This window comes from Sphaerodactylus townsendi, linkage group LG02 (genome assembly GCF_021028975.2).
Source record: "Sphaerodactylus townsendi isolate TG3544 linkage group LG02, MPM_Stown_v2.3, whole genome shotgun sequence".
NCBI lineage: Eukaryota > Metazoa > Chordata > Lepidosauria > Squamata > Sphaerodactylidae > Sphaerodactylus > Sphaerodactylus townsendi.
Window position 1 is genome coordinate 77509937 of NC_059426.1, and position 14010 is coordinate 77523946.

The 14010-nt window shown below is 39.6% G+C and overlaps 1 protein-coding gene across 8 annotated transcripts; it reads left to right on the forward strand.

Moving 5' to 3' along the window:
- Positions 1–247: 247 nt before the first annotated feature.
- Positions 248–10570, forward strand: TMEM80 (transmembrane protein 80). Of its 8 annotated transcripts, XM_048483929.1 has the most exons (6): positions 248–393; positions 2086–2918; positions 3132–3331; positions 5999–6092; positions 7682–7774; positions 9001–10570. In XM_048483929.1, exons 3-6 carry the CDS (start codon positions 3242–3244, stop codon positions 9204–9206), a joined length of 483 nt encoding a protein of 160 aa, XP_048339886.1. In that variant the 5' UTR covers positions 248–393; positions 2086–2918; positions 3132–3241; the 3' UTR covers positions 9207–10570. The 8 variants fall into 8 exon arrangements, with proteins under 8 accessions (XP_048339886.1, XP_048339884.1, XP_048339890.1 ...); XM_048483927.1 differs by having other exon boundaries at positions 2086–3331; XM_048483933.1 differs by lacking the exon at positions 2086–2918 and having other exon boundaries at positions 3315–3331.
- The last annotated feature ends 3440 nt before the right edge of the window (positions 10571–14010 follow it).

The window sequence follows — 14010 nt, forward strand, 5'->3', positions numbered from 1 at the left end:
CCCCCGATTTTAGCCGACCTCTTCCGAAGAGGCCAAACTCCCAGTTAATGCCACCGATCGCCTGTCCGGAAACTCACGAAAATGCCCGATCTGGGCGAGGCCGTTCCTGTGAAGCCGCCGAAGAGGTCCGACTCTTGCCGATTATGACCTAACGAAGGATGGGCCGAAAGGTTGCTGAATCCTGCCACTGACATCCGAGACAATCGGAGCTGGCCGATTCAGCCCGAGCGCCTCCGAGCTGCAGAAAGCTGCGAAGTCACTCTCGGGCGCCCGGAAATCCACGAACGGCAACGCGAAAGCCCAGGGACAGCGCGCAAAGACTGTCGGGATGGCGGGGGGAGAAACTAGGCGGGGATTGAGGGCGAGAGGTAGACATGGCGGCTGTCAGGCGAGGTGAGAGAGGTCACTGAAAGTGCCGAGGTCTCGGTTACTTACACAGGGAGCTCCGAGAGAAGGGCAGTCGAGCGCTTAGGTAACCTGGTCTAGAGCGTCCGTTGCCTTGGGGAGAAAAATCAATTACCATGGCAACCATGAAACAAAATGTCGGTGCACGGAGCACCCTCATCCTGGATCTTCTTACTCGGGAGCAAGTTCCATTGTATATTCCCTGAGACGTACTCCCGAGTAAGGCTTGCAATTTTGCAGCGCGATCCTGCGCTTGCTTATTGGGCTTTCTCGTGGAGGTGATAAATCCCGTGGCCGCCGCTGACGGCAGGTGGGGCTCGCGGGGCTCGATACAGCTCCGAACCGCCGGTCACATTAAAAACTGGCTTGTCGGAGCAAAAGTCTCTGCATGCTAGCTTTCTGTGCGCATGGATTTTTTGTATGGAGGAACAGTGGGTAGTGTGAGTCCCCACCCGCAGTTTAAAGCCCAGACGGAGGTTTAGCACCTTTGAGAATAAGACCAAAGGCTTAGCGGTTGCAAGGAGATTTTACTATTATTTCATTTCATTTTCATTGTATTAGTTTTGTATACCGCCCTCCCCCTAAGGGCTGGGAACTAAAGTACTTTAAGTATTTTTGAAGAGTTAGCTTTAAAGTGATGGCTTAGAGAGTTACCTGGGAAACGCAATGCTAAATAGGTGAGAGTACACCGAGAGATCCAGATCTAATGTTATTTGCAGTGCCACCCTAACAGTTACATTCTTCTATGAGCATTGACTTCAACAAATTTACAGTGTTATCCTATGTAGATATACCCCAGTCTAAGCCCATTCGTATCAATGGGTTAAGACTGGAGTAAATCTCTTTAGAGTTACACTGTTAGAAAGGCATAGTTCTGCTTAGGATAGCACAGCTAGATTGGAAGTAGCTGGGTTCAATGCCTGTTTCTCCATTAAATTCACTGGGTGATATCTGGCCAATCACAATTTTTTCAGCTTAACCCTCCTCACACTTAATGGTGTGAAGATAAAATGGGGCAGAGTGGGGAAGGCCATGCATGCCTTCTTAAGATCTGAGGCGGAAAGATGGTTACAAATGTAAGAAATAAACAAGAATAAATAATTTAAAATTAATTATAAATTTTGTATTTAGTTAGAACATTTATATACTGTTCCATAAAAATTCACACGATAACTCATAATAAAAATACCATATAAATAATAATAAAACTGACACATTAAGGCCAATCCAAAGCTAGAGGTTCAAATTCTAGTTTAAAAGTCTTCTAGAATTTATTGTTGCTATAATGAGGGGCTCAAATATAACTCTTGCAAGAGGAAATTCCAAAGCTGAGGAGGGGCCACCATAAGGAGGACTGTGCATGGACCCCTGAAACAACATGGGTTCCTGTAGCATCACTGCTTCAGTCTTAGAGCATGTGGATACCAGCAGACCTTCAAGTCCTTTGCACCCAAAATGTTTAGGGCTTTAAAGTCAATTCCAGTTCTTTGAATTGAGCCTAGAAACAAACTGGAAACCAGTGATTTATAATGGAAGAAGCATCCATATGGCAAATACCTGTTAGCACTCTGCCACATTCTGCCCCACTTTCTGTTTCCGAACCATTTTCAAAGGTAGCCCTGTGTCACAGAAGTCCAGTCTCTAAAGTATGTGTGACTGAACCACTTCTCCCTTCTCCAGGAACAACCACAACTGGTGAATCACCCTGAGCAGGTTAACAGCCCCATCGAAACCTGGAGGCAATGGGACGTGCCACCAATGCTGTGCCAACCTGCCATCTCCAAGAGGGGAAAGTGCTCCGGGAAGGGCAAACATGCTGGCTCAAGGACACTCTGCTCCCTAGACCCTTTTAGCCCTCTCCTTTGGATGGGGCTGAAAAAGTGCCCTGTGATCTGAATATCCAGGGATAGAAAAGAGGTCAAGAGCACTCCAAACCACAAACACACTCTCAAGAAAAGCACAATGTCATCCAAAACACACTGTATTCTGATGGCAAATCATATGTATGCCTAATCCATAACACTTCTGTTTGGCTAGATTAAAATTTTGTTTCGCCCCCTCCTGACAAGTGAAAATTTACACATTAAGACTTGTTTATTATCAGCAGCTGGTTTCTTACTGTTCCACTGTGATAATTATTGCTGCACTGAAGACTATACTAGATGGACCTTTGGTCTGATCTAGCAGGACTGTTTCAGAGAAGGCACCTGTTGGCAGTGGCAGCTTGAGTGGAAGTCCAAGTCAGAACTTTGCTGAAATAATTAGCAAACTAGGAAAGTGTAGCCCAATTAATTCACTGAGAAAGGGCTCTGTGTCACCGGATTTCTCTTGAAGACATCAACATAATTTCAGAAATTACACAAAGCCTGGTAGATCTGTTAGAAAAAATCCTAAAGAAACCATTGCAAGATGACACAAAAAAGTGAGCAAGTTTTCAAGTTCACCAAAAGATTTCATCGGAAAGAATCTCAAAGGAAAAAAAGAGTGAGGTGAAAAGGGTGTTGGTGGACATGGTAAAATCCTTGTATTCCGATTATTGCTAGAGACAGTTCTAAATAACGGATCTTTTTAAATGACCCAGTGTAATAAATATTTATTCTGCTTAAGGACATATGGGGGGTTTGAAGTTTTTTTTTTACCATGCCAAGAAAATTCTTTTCTTACCCCTTATCTTTTGGTTTTGGTAGAGGATAAATATTTCCGTATTGTATTTTTGTTTCAAGTAGGCTATGTATGCTCTACATCACTACGATCACAGCCAAAAGTGATTGCTTCAGGAACATGCATCCTCCTCAAAAGACAAAGTTATTTCAGCTCAGCAAGATACATTTGACCAATGGTAATTTTTCAGTCCTTGTTCCCCAAATTTAGTTTTTCAGCTAATTTTTTCTTTTTCTTTTTGTGGACAGGAAGAACATCAGTTGTTGTATCCTTTCTTTTGCATTCAGATAGACAAACCATTCTGCTTCTTTACATCAGTGTTTTCAGAAAGAATTTATTGGAAGTTGCATCAGGTGGTTCCTTAGATGAATAACAATGAACTGAAGATATTTTTGCCATCACAAATCTACAATAATACAATATGGAAACACGAGGGAGCATTGGGAATGTCCTGAGGCTCACATGAGCCTTGTATGCATATATGAAAATACTCATTATAAAACACACATAAGCCCTTGTGATACTCCAGGGTTCCCTAGAAGACAAGTCAACATAAAAAGTTTTTCTATTGAAGACTCCTATTTTATATCTTTCTCAGATAAATTCTAAGTTAGTTGTGTTTGAAGGAGGTAGAGAGAAGCTGAGTACATTGGCTCTGATTGATCCATATGCTGGACAACAAGGTGAGCAAAATGATTTTCAGGAAATAGGTAACTTCACTCGAGGTAGTAATGCTGTAACTGGAAGACATTCCCAAATGACGTGAAAAAATAAGTTCATATTTTTCCGCTATTATAATGCCTCCTTAATTTTTGTCCCATATTCCTTTTTTCTGGGGAATTCAAGTATGACTTCAATAAAATTCTCTCTGCAAACCAGGGTTCACCTACTAATTGCTACACTTTTGCTGTCTGAATGGAGCAGCACTGTTTCTTAACGTATAAGCAAATGTGTCATTTACATGGGATAAGATTTTAATATCAAAATCCTCTGTTAATTGAAATTGGCCCAATTTCCTTCATTTTAACTAAGAAAAGACTAGGCTAGGTAGAGTGTAGGAATGGTCATGCACATTGTGTCCGGCAAGTACTATACTTTCTGAAATGTGTGTACAGGACATATATATAGTTCCTGTATGCTTTAACTGCTGCAGTTTGAATTTTGATGATAGTTGTTTATTTTAGTACTGTTTTCACTGAGCAAAATGGAGAAATGGCAGGATAAAAATCCAATAATGACTTGCTTGTGAACTGTCCCCCTGACGGGCTTGGTATAGTGTATATGCATGAACAGACCCGTAAAATCACATCTGAGCACTCATTTTTTGCACACATATTTGTTTATCTTTATCAAAATTATAACTAGTTTCTATATCACATTTCAATTTACAACATGTAAATTGTTTTATATCGCATTTCAATTTACAAAATGTTTTGCAATTCTTACTCCATTTATCTTCATAGCAGCTCTGAGACAAGTCATGCCAAGACTGATGGACTTTTCCAAGACCATCTGGAAAGTGTTATGGTTCAGCAGGGAGTTTACCTTTGGGGATATTTACATCAAAACTTAACACAATATCTGCTAGACTTTCTTTTTTGCTGACTTACGACGACCCCTTGTGGGGTTTTGAAGGCAAGAGACATTCAGAGTTGATTTCCTATTGCATGCCTCTGCATCACAAACCTGTTATTCCTTGGAGGTCTCCCATTGAAATACTTGCCAGGGTTGACCTTGCTTAGCTTTTGAGATCTGACAAAATCAGGCTAGCCTGAGCTAACTGGGTTAGGGCTCTACTAGACCATATTTTCCTCCATTTTCCCCATATAGAACCAAGACATGACTTCCAGAAACGAGTGTTTGTTTGTTTGTTTGTTTGTTCCACTTATATACCGCCCTCCCCCGAGGGGCTCAGGGCGGTTTACAACATTAATACAAACAAGTGGAAAGATAAAACAATACTAAAAATTAAACTATTAAAATGCAGCGCTCAAATTTCTTAACCATTTAAAAACAGATGGCGTATGACCATGAAAATTTTCCACATAGTCTACATCCAAATAAATAGAATGGGACTTAAAGCATAATTCAGATAAACAGTTGGTATATAATGTATGACATGAATATTCAACTAAAAATTTGGTCTGGTGGCTCATTCTGTTCTCCCTGTGAGCAATGCAGGCTACATCCAGACATCAGCTTCCTATATTTTTGTTCTGATACTGGTGCTAAAGGAGAAGCCCAAGTGGTACCTTTTCACTGAAGTCTCTGCTTAGTTCTTTTTTAAAATTTAGATGGTCTACCAATTTATTTATTACATTTTTCTCTACAAACCAGTGAGTGTCTGACTTGAAATGAATCAGCGTACGTCTTCTGTCTGGATAATTTTAATTATTCACAAAGCCCCCTTGCATTTTTGGGTTATATCTATGGGGTTAAACTATTTTGAATAAGATTCTGATGAGTTAGCTAGTTTGGGGCTCTGGCATTGTGCATTTTTCTGAGCTTGGTGACCAATGCTACAGAATCAAAACAAAAACAGCTTGGTGGCTTATGCAGGAAAATGTATTTATTTGTTTAGAAAATGTTTATCCCATTTTTTTCCTCGTGGGGACTTATAGGCCCCTTCTGCACATGCAGAATAATGCCCTTTCAATGTACTTTGCAGGTGGATTTTACTGTGCGGAATATCAAAATCCACTTGCAAACAATTGTGAAAGTGGATTGAAAGTGCATTATTCTGCATGTGTGGAAGGGGCCAAAGCGATAGTCATCCTACCAGTTATTCAAATCTTAGTTACGTCTGACCAAATAGTCTGAGTATTCAAGTTACAGAGTGGAATTATAGTTGGAATTTGATGGAGAGAAGAGAAGCCCTGTTAAAACATGATCAAATCACTTCTAAAATTATTTTCTTAACAGAAATTGCCAGTTGTCATCTGTGTCCTTACAGATTCTTTTCAATTTAAATGGAGTTTATTATATATTTTATTTCTTAGCAACCCTATTGATGATTATTTATAAAAGTAAGTTGATTTCACATATTCTTATGCATTGTCAATTTTATTAAGATGTCAGGAAATGTCTAGTATTGCCTCCGTTGTTCCGGCACTTTGGTTATCTTTGTAGTTCCATTAGCTTTAATGACTCTTTAGTTAACTTTCTGCTTGAGGATAAAATCCCTGCCTAATATGTCACACTCAGTGGCAAAGTTCCTTTATGTTGCAAGTAGAAAATAATGATCTAGGATCTCCAATAGAATTGCTGGTTAATTATGCTTGTCTGTTGTTAGCCGTTCCTTATTTGTTTATGTTGGTCAAATGATAATCTGTCAACCCTCAACATCATAAAAACCAAAATAATTGTATTTTCAAACAAGGTTACAATGCATAGATGGACCATATATGGTACTGCCATTGAACAGGTGAAATTCTTTAAGTACCTGGGGATTTATTTTCAATGCAATGTGAAGTGGGTCCATCATAGAAACGCTGCAGTTAAGGGATGTTCTACTGTGATTGCAGCAGTGAGTAACTTTTTCTATGCTAAAGGGCAGAAACATATACCATCAGCCCTCAAGGTGTATCAACTTCTATAATGGGTCCCAGTATGGATTGGTGCTTGAAACAAATCAATAGAAAGGGTTCAATCATCTTTTTTATATAGAATATTTGGAGTACCCCACTGCGTCCCATATGCAGTTCTATGCCTAGAGGCCAGCCTGCACCTACTAACAACTAGGACCTGATTAATCACTTTTAAGTTTTGGACTACACTGTGTTTTCACACTGAACCCAACAGCTTACTGCACAAGGCCTTACCCGAACTACAAACCTCGAAATGGTGGAGTACAATTATATGCAAACTTACCTCTATGGGTTTATCCCTGGAGGCCCTTGCCATGATGGAGCCCCAAGAAATTTTAAGGGGTGAGTCAAGAACTAGATTATTTGACCAAAGAGCAGCAAATTGTTAATGAGCCAAGCCAAGAACAGCTTATTGCTCCCCTGTTTTGGGTCAATTCAATCTAATGGCTGGAAAAATGGCCTCATACCTAGTTCATATCACTGATTCTAGGCAACGTTGGGTCCTTACCAGAGCCAGATGCAATGTCTACTCTCCAGCCCTGGCACAAGGCCATTATTGGAATGCTCCCTTGTCGGACAGAGTATGCCCACATTGTCCAGCTCGTATTGAAATGCTGGAACATATCCTGTTCCATTGCTCCAAATATGAGTCGCTTAGGGAAACCCTTCTGCCACAGTACATACATAACTGCTCCCCTAAAGCTGATATTGTTCAATTACTTAACAGCAATTATCCTTGTATGTTAGGTATTACAACCCAATATCTGCTGCAGGCTCTGCTTGTAAGGGAAATCTAATCCGTTCTGTCATTATTATTTTTATGATTTTATTTTGATATTTATTCCTAATAAAGGTCTGTTGTTATTGTTGTTGTTGTTGACCAAATAAAGTATCTGTCTCTATAAAAGTAAGTTATTTCAGATATACAACTACCAGATACTTCTGAGTACTGTAGAGCTGATATAACTTTTGTCTTCTATTTTTTGTTGTTTCTTTGTTTTTGCAATTCATGATTTACTCTTTGACAGGCCAAGTTTTCACTTATCCAGATAATTTTTTGACTATTGATCTTCTGTTGCTGTTCATTATGACCATTTTAGAATCAATCCGACTATACTTTGGTAAGTTGAATAGCACTGTTCACATTAAGATTGTTAAATATTAATCTCTTTGTAAAGATGCATGTTAAATCTGCTGATTTAATACAACTAACAGATTGTTTTACAAGGTATTTAAATGCTAAATGTTAAACATTAAAATGGTTCATTGACCTGATTGTCCTGAATTGTGCAAGTAAATCATTGCTTTTGGCAAAAAGAGTCTAATATCTAGTGGAATCTGAAAAAAGAATATTGCAGTGTTCAATGCAAGTAAGGGCTAAGACAGGAAGATGCAATCAAATGTTTTTTGCATTGCAACTATACCAAAGGACTCGTTACATTGTTGTGGCAACATAAAAGCAATGTACAATCCAATAGAAGTAGTTTTGTGTTTTTATCATAGCAAAGATGTGCTGCTTTTAGTAACGAATTAAAGCAGCATACTTTAAATTGTCTTTTTCCTTCACAGAGTTGCTGAAAATGGCAACATTATTTTTGCTACTCAGTACAGTTACCTCCATAAGTACAAATGTGATCTATGGTATCACAGGATGTAGTGTTAGATACAAAACCTTTTCTTTTATGCTGCTGCATAAACCTCAGCAGCAAGAGAAAAACCTGGTTCAGCCCAAGGGAAAAACCCTGTTTCCCTGTCCTGGCAGTTAACTCTTGCTCCACACACTTAGATCTCTTATTGCAAGTTGATGGACAGATGCTGAGTCACGGTGCTTCATCCTGATTCCAGTCAAGAGCTATAGCTTTCGGAAGCAAGCCAGATATCTGGCTCTACACTTCATGCCTCACAGCACATGCTGTAGTAGTTTGGGATGTCTGATCGTTGGTAACAGTAATAACTTTATTATTACTGTATATGGAAATTATGCAGGTATCAAAAAAGGGCTGAACCATTCGTAAGGAGCTGCATGGCTTATTTTTTTCCAAAAGAAAGGAAGAATACAAATATATTTGTCAATTACATCTCTATAGGCTAGAAGCTTGTTCTCCAAGCTAGCTATAGAATCCAACGGCTGGAGCCTTGTGGATGAGAATGCTCCCAATTTCTTACTTCAATCTGAGTGACCTTGTCCATTACATTGTATTGTATATGTAATATTAGTTTACTGTTTAACTGTTTGACCAATAGGTACGCAATTTATTGTTTCCCTTTTGGATTTGCATTCTGGTAGACTATCACATTTATTTCCATTATCAGGTTAACACCAATGTAATATTTTCCCTTTAACTAGGTATTAAAGGGAACCTGACAGAAGAAGAGGCTCCCCTGGGAGTCAGTCTTGTTATCTCTGTTGGTACTGTAATTTTGTCTGTCTTCTTTTTAGTGTGGCAGACTTATGTCCTGAGAGCAGATGTCATTATTAATGCTGTGCTGCTTGTTATGTATGGGTTTGAAGGAATTCTAGAGATCATAGCCATTGCTTCATTTGTCAGCTAAATCACATATTGTCTGTAGTGCATTTATTATCTTCAAAAAGCAGCAGCATACATATTTAAACTGTATAATTGTCTCAAATAAAACACTGGACAAGTCCTTGCTTATACTACAAAGTTTCATGAGCGCTTTGTGAGCTAACATGTAATGTCAGTCTTCCTGAGTACCTTATTTAGTAGTCAGATATGTTTGATGTTGAATTGATAGTTGAATACAATGTTTATACACAAATCAGTGCTGATGTACACTTTGTGTGGGAGACAGGTATGCTGTTTGTCCATGTTTCCAGTAAACACAATTATGTTGTGCACATATAATGGACAAATGCTAGAAATTCATGACATTCCACAGCTTTCTAACATATATCTGTCACATATATAAATAATAGGTGTGTTTCCTAGGAAGAACTCAGGGATAGACAACATAAAGTATTAATCTTAATAATTGTAACCAAAGGCCATAATCTAGATTTATCAAAAGAAGACAACTTTTTTAATAACTTGGAAATGTGTCAGCCCTAAATATATTTACTGATATGGCTGGTTTGCTAGTGTATTTTACTTAAGGGAATCATTGATTTTGTGTAAGCCTTATTGATTTCAGTGGAATCCTATGAATGCTTATCTCTAATAAGTCCCATTGAATCAAAAGGTGCTTGGGACTATAGTCTTTCAGTAGGGATTCTTTAATTCCTAACTCAAAAGCGTTTTCATGCGTCTAATTTCCAATGAAAGTCAGAAGCATAAAATTAAATAAATTTCAGTTTTTTTAAATCTACAGATATTCTTATTAGATTATACTATCACACACACACACACTTGCAGACTTGGATGAATGAAGATTGCTCATTTGTATACGAGTCACAGGGTGCCATTAATTATTGTGTTAACTTGAGTTAATTTGATAACTTTGACCATTTATCTTCATAAAAAATTATTGAGGTCTTGTTTTTGCCTTTAAAATGTCCAAAGATGCATGTGATTTAAGAACAGAACCCTGTTGTTTCATTTTTCAAACAGTTAAAAAAAGACATGTCATTGAATAGAGCATTAGTTCAAGTCCAATATATACTTGAATGGATTCTGATAGTTGTTGTTCTGGGAACAGCAGTTTTGAATATTTTTTTCTTACACCATTTGTTTAAAATGTCACTTTCATGTATATATAATGTATCTTTTCCACCACTTTGTTCTTTTCCTGTAAGAATTGTTATATAAGATCTTTTAAAATTGTTTTTAGGAGCACAGATGTTCTGCAGGTGACTATATTTTATGTAATACTTGGATTGGGTTTTTTAATTAATATTTCATATATTTCATATATTTTTGTACCAGTATTTGGAAAAATAAAGACTAAAATCCATGCAAGTGTCAGCTACAGAATAATTACATATGTGCGGTTTGGGATGTTTTTTGGATAGTTACACTTCTACATCCTTAGACCCAGTGGAGAAGCAGTGAGCCTAGAAAGACCTTAGTGATAGAGAGAGTTTCCCTTTTTCGCTGCTGCTGCTAAAACTGTTAGTCATGGAGGTCTGAGATAGGAGGCTAAAATGAGGTCATACAACAGATTTGATGCTTGTTCCTACAGTCATTAGTCACTGGACTCCTTTCCAGTCTGGTTGCAGGTTGCTGCATAGCCAAATGTCATTTTTTCAGGACCATTCTTTCATGCCACCCCTAACTCCTTCCTCTTCCCTTGCATGCTTTTGGGTATTGGGATTTTTGGTTAGCATTATTACTAAGCACAGTTTACCTGCCTCACTATGGGCCGCTCCCCACTCACCATAAGCCGCGGGGTCACCTCTTTATAAGACATGGGGATCCTGGACGCTCCCCACATCGCCAGCGGCCACTGCGCAGCTGCCAAGAATTTGCCACTCTCCCACCTCCTTGGTGCGCGTCAAATTAGGTCCTCTACAAACAGCAACATTTTCAAAAACCCCGCGGGTGCCGCGGGGTGGTGGGGAACCTCGGCTGATTCGCGCGGCTGATTCGCTGTGACGCACAGCTTTCCGGTCAATCAGGAAACAGGAACCGCCATTTTGTTAAGGAAGGGTGTCCCCGTCAGAAAGTGCACAAAGTGATGACATAGACACGAGTCGACATCCTCCTTTCATGGCACGTTCGGGGAAATTGTGACGTGTGCACAACGAGACGTGCCAACGTTGCTCTTTTTTTTTAACTCGAGCTCCGACTGAAGCAAGCGCGACCGGCGATTTAATACTGACGTCAGCATGTGCCGACGTCTCAAAACAATGCCTCCAGCCTACCGAAACCAACTTCTCATCTCAGCCAATAAAAATGGAGGCTCGCCTTTGGCCGGCCGCAACCTCCACGTGAATGTGACGCACGCGCGTGTCAGCCAACCAGAACGCTCAATTGCAATGGGAGTCTTGCTGTAGAACCCCGCGCTATTTCCTGAAAGGCTGATGAGTGGGGAACAAATGTCTCCATGGTCAAAAGCCGCAGAGGCTTCTCTACGCGGGGTCGCTGCAGGGTTGCACACAAAAGAAGTAAGTGGGGAGTGGCCTTATGTGTAGTAATATTTCTGTACAAGTACTACGGTACTTTTGAATGGCCTTAATATTGTAATACAGCAGAACAGGTATGTCTGGTCATTCGGAATGGGCACACTTTCTCAGCCAAAAGCCTGAAACAGGTCTTACTGGTTGGCTTGCTCTTTTATCCTATGTTCAGGGAATAGCATGACAGTAAATAGTAGGAAGTGAAAAGAGGCACAGTGCTGATAAGTAATGGTTAATAATGTGTGTGTCATTGTGTACATTCATATTTGTAACACCCTTATGTTATGCCCTTCATACCAATGCATCAAGATAGAGAAGCTTCAAACTACCAAAGCTAACTTGATTTTATGCATATTTACTTTGACATGTTTGCCACTAAATTAATGGGAACCTATTAATGGGAACCTATTTCCTGTCCACCCGGGACACAAAGAATGTTTCCAGTTATGCCATTTAGTTATCCTGGGTGAGGTACGATTGGCAGCATTTCATTATGTCTAAGTATACTGCAATTTGACTGTGATCTGCCCAAATCTTTCTCAGCTGTTCTTGACGTATTGCAAGTCTTTCCTTGACAGGAGGATTTTCTTTTTGAGCATGAGCATGAATTGTCATGGTAAAATCACAAACACCAGTTCCTGAGCAGGCTAGGTTTAGGGGGTGTATAATTAAGTGGCCAAGCCCTTCTGGAACAGGATGAGCAAGTCTGAATGAAAACTGTATTAAAATTGAAAGGGCTTTTTTTTTTCCAGGAGCTGAGATCATGATGTAGGTGGTAGTTGTGCTGCAAGTAAAAAGCCTTTGTTCCATACTCAACTTAGGGTGAGTGCCATCAGCCTGATTTAGAAGCCTGATAGCAGAAAGCACATTCATCTCCTGGGATTCATTGCCGTGAGAGATTTTGTAGAGATAGAGCTGCATTTTGGACTGTTTCTTTGCTTGTGCACTGAACAAAAATAAAAGGAAATGAAATACAAATAAAGCGCTGCATTCCTCAAGAACTAGTCAGCAATTCTTTTTTGTCCACAACACGTTTATTAGTAGCTAGAGCAACTTAATGGAGGAATGTGTTTCTTGTTAAGCTGTGTGGACATCCTGAAGGCTTTATTTGCAGAAAAATAATAGTCACACATCACACACAATAGCTTCTTTGCATGTGTTTCATGTTCACTTTTTAGAGTTGCATATGTGCAGTAACATGAAAAACTCGTCACTTGTCTGTTTTGCCTTTTTCAAGTGGATATTGGCATCTTGGCAAATCAATGTTCCTTTTCACAAGATGTCCATAAGAACAGAAAATCTGATATGGAATGGAAGCCTTAACCCTTCTTGTGCCTGCTGATTCTGCAGAGGCCTGAAGACCACTTGCTCTCTTAATTATGTCATCCATTGTCTCTTGCTACATCGTACACTTGAAACTGCCCCCCCCCCCCCATGAACACCAGCTCTCTTTGGCATTTTACCATTTTACCAAAAACCATTTTACACCATTTTCACACTGCTGTTTTTGGCCCATGTGGAATCCGCCTTCTTTCAAATCTGTCCTGGAACCTCTCTTTTTCCATTAAGGCTGACCACATCTCCAGACAAAGTCAGGCATAAAGATATGCAATTGCATCTTAAATTGATCCTTTTCCACAGTGGCCTCTTCTTTCCCTTTCTCTGTTAGCAGTGTATGAATGCAAGAGAGCCAATATTGTGGTAAGACTGTTGTCTAGGAATGTGGAAACTTGGGTTCCAATCTCCACTTGCAATTAAATGTATTCAGTGGCCTTGGTCCAGTCTCTCTTACAGTCTAACATAGTACGTAGTGTTGCTTTAGCATAAAGCAGAGGATAGGGGAACTATGTGCACTGCCCTGAGTTGCTAGGAGGAAGGATGGATGGAAGTGCACCAAATAAACATCAGAGCAGTATCTTATTTTTACCAAGTATGCAACCATTCTCCCCAAATTCAAAAATCAGGGCACAGAGCAAAGCTTATTTTTATTTATTTTATTTATATTTCAAACTTATAGGCCGCCTCTTCCCCAAGGGGCTCGAGGCGGCTTCCAACATGGCTGTTCTACGACAGCAACTCCAACAACATGAATCAACACATTTAAAATCCAGCAGCAATCATATACAATTTAAACAATAACAGTAAACCAATAAAAAAGCTTTGATAAAAACGCGAGCCCGATCCCAAGGCTAAAAGGGGAGAAATAAAGTAATAGAAAAGGGGAAAGGGGAACGGCGGGCCCCAGGTGGAATCAACAGTGGGCCCGACCGAAATAACAAG

What these genes read in the sequence shown, in the direction of transcription:
- TMEM80 (XM_048483927.1), top strand. Translation starts at nt 3,242, where the DNA reads ATGGTAATTTTTCAGTCCTTGTTCCCCAAATTTAGTTTTTCAGCTAAT. An exon ending in CAGGAAGAACATCAGTTGTT is followed by an intron (nt 3,332 to 5,998) that starts GTATCCTTTCTT and finishes AGAAATTGCCAG; the next exon opens with TTGTCATCTGTGTCCTTACA. An exon ending in ATTGATGATTATTTATAAAA is followed by an intron (nt 6,093 to 7,681) that starts GTAAGTTGATTT and finishes ACTCTTTGACAG; the next exon opens with GCCAAGTTTTCACTTATCCA.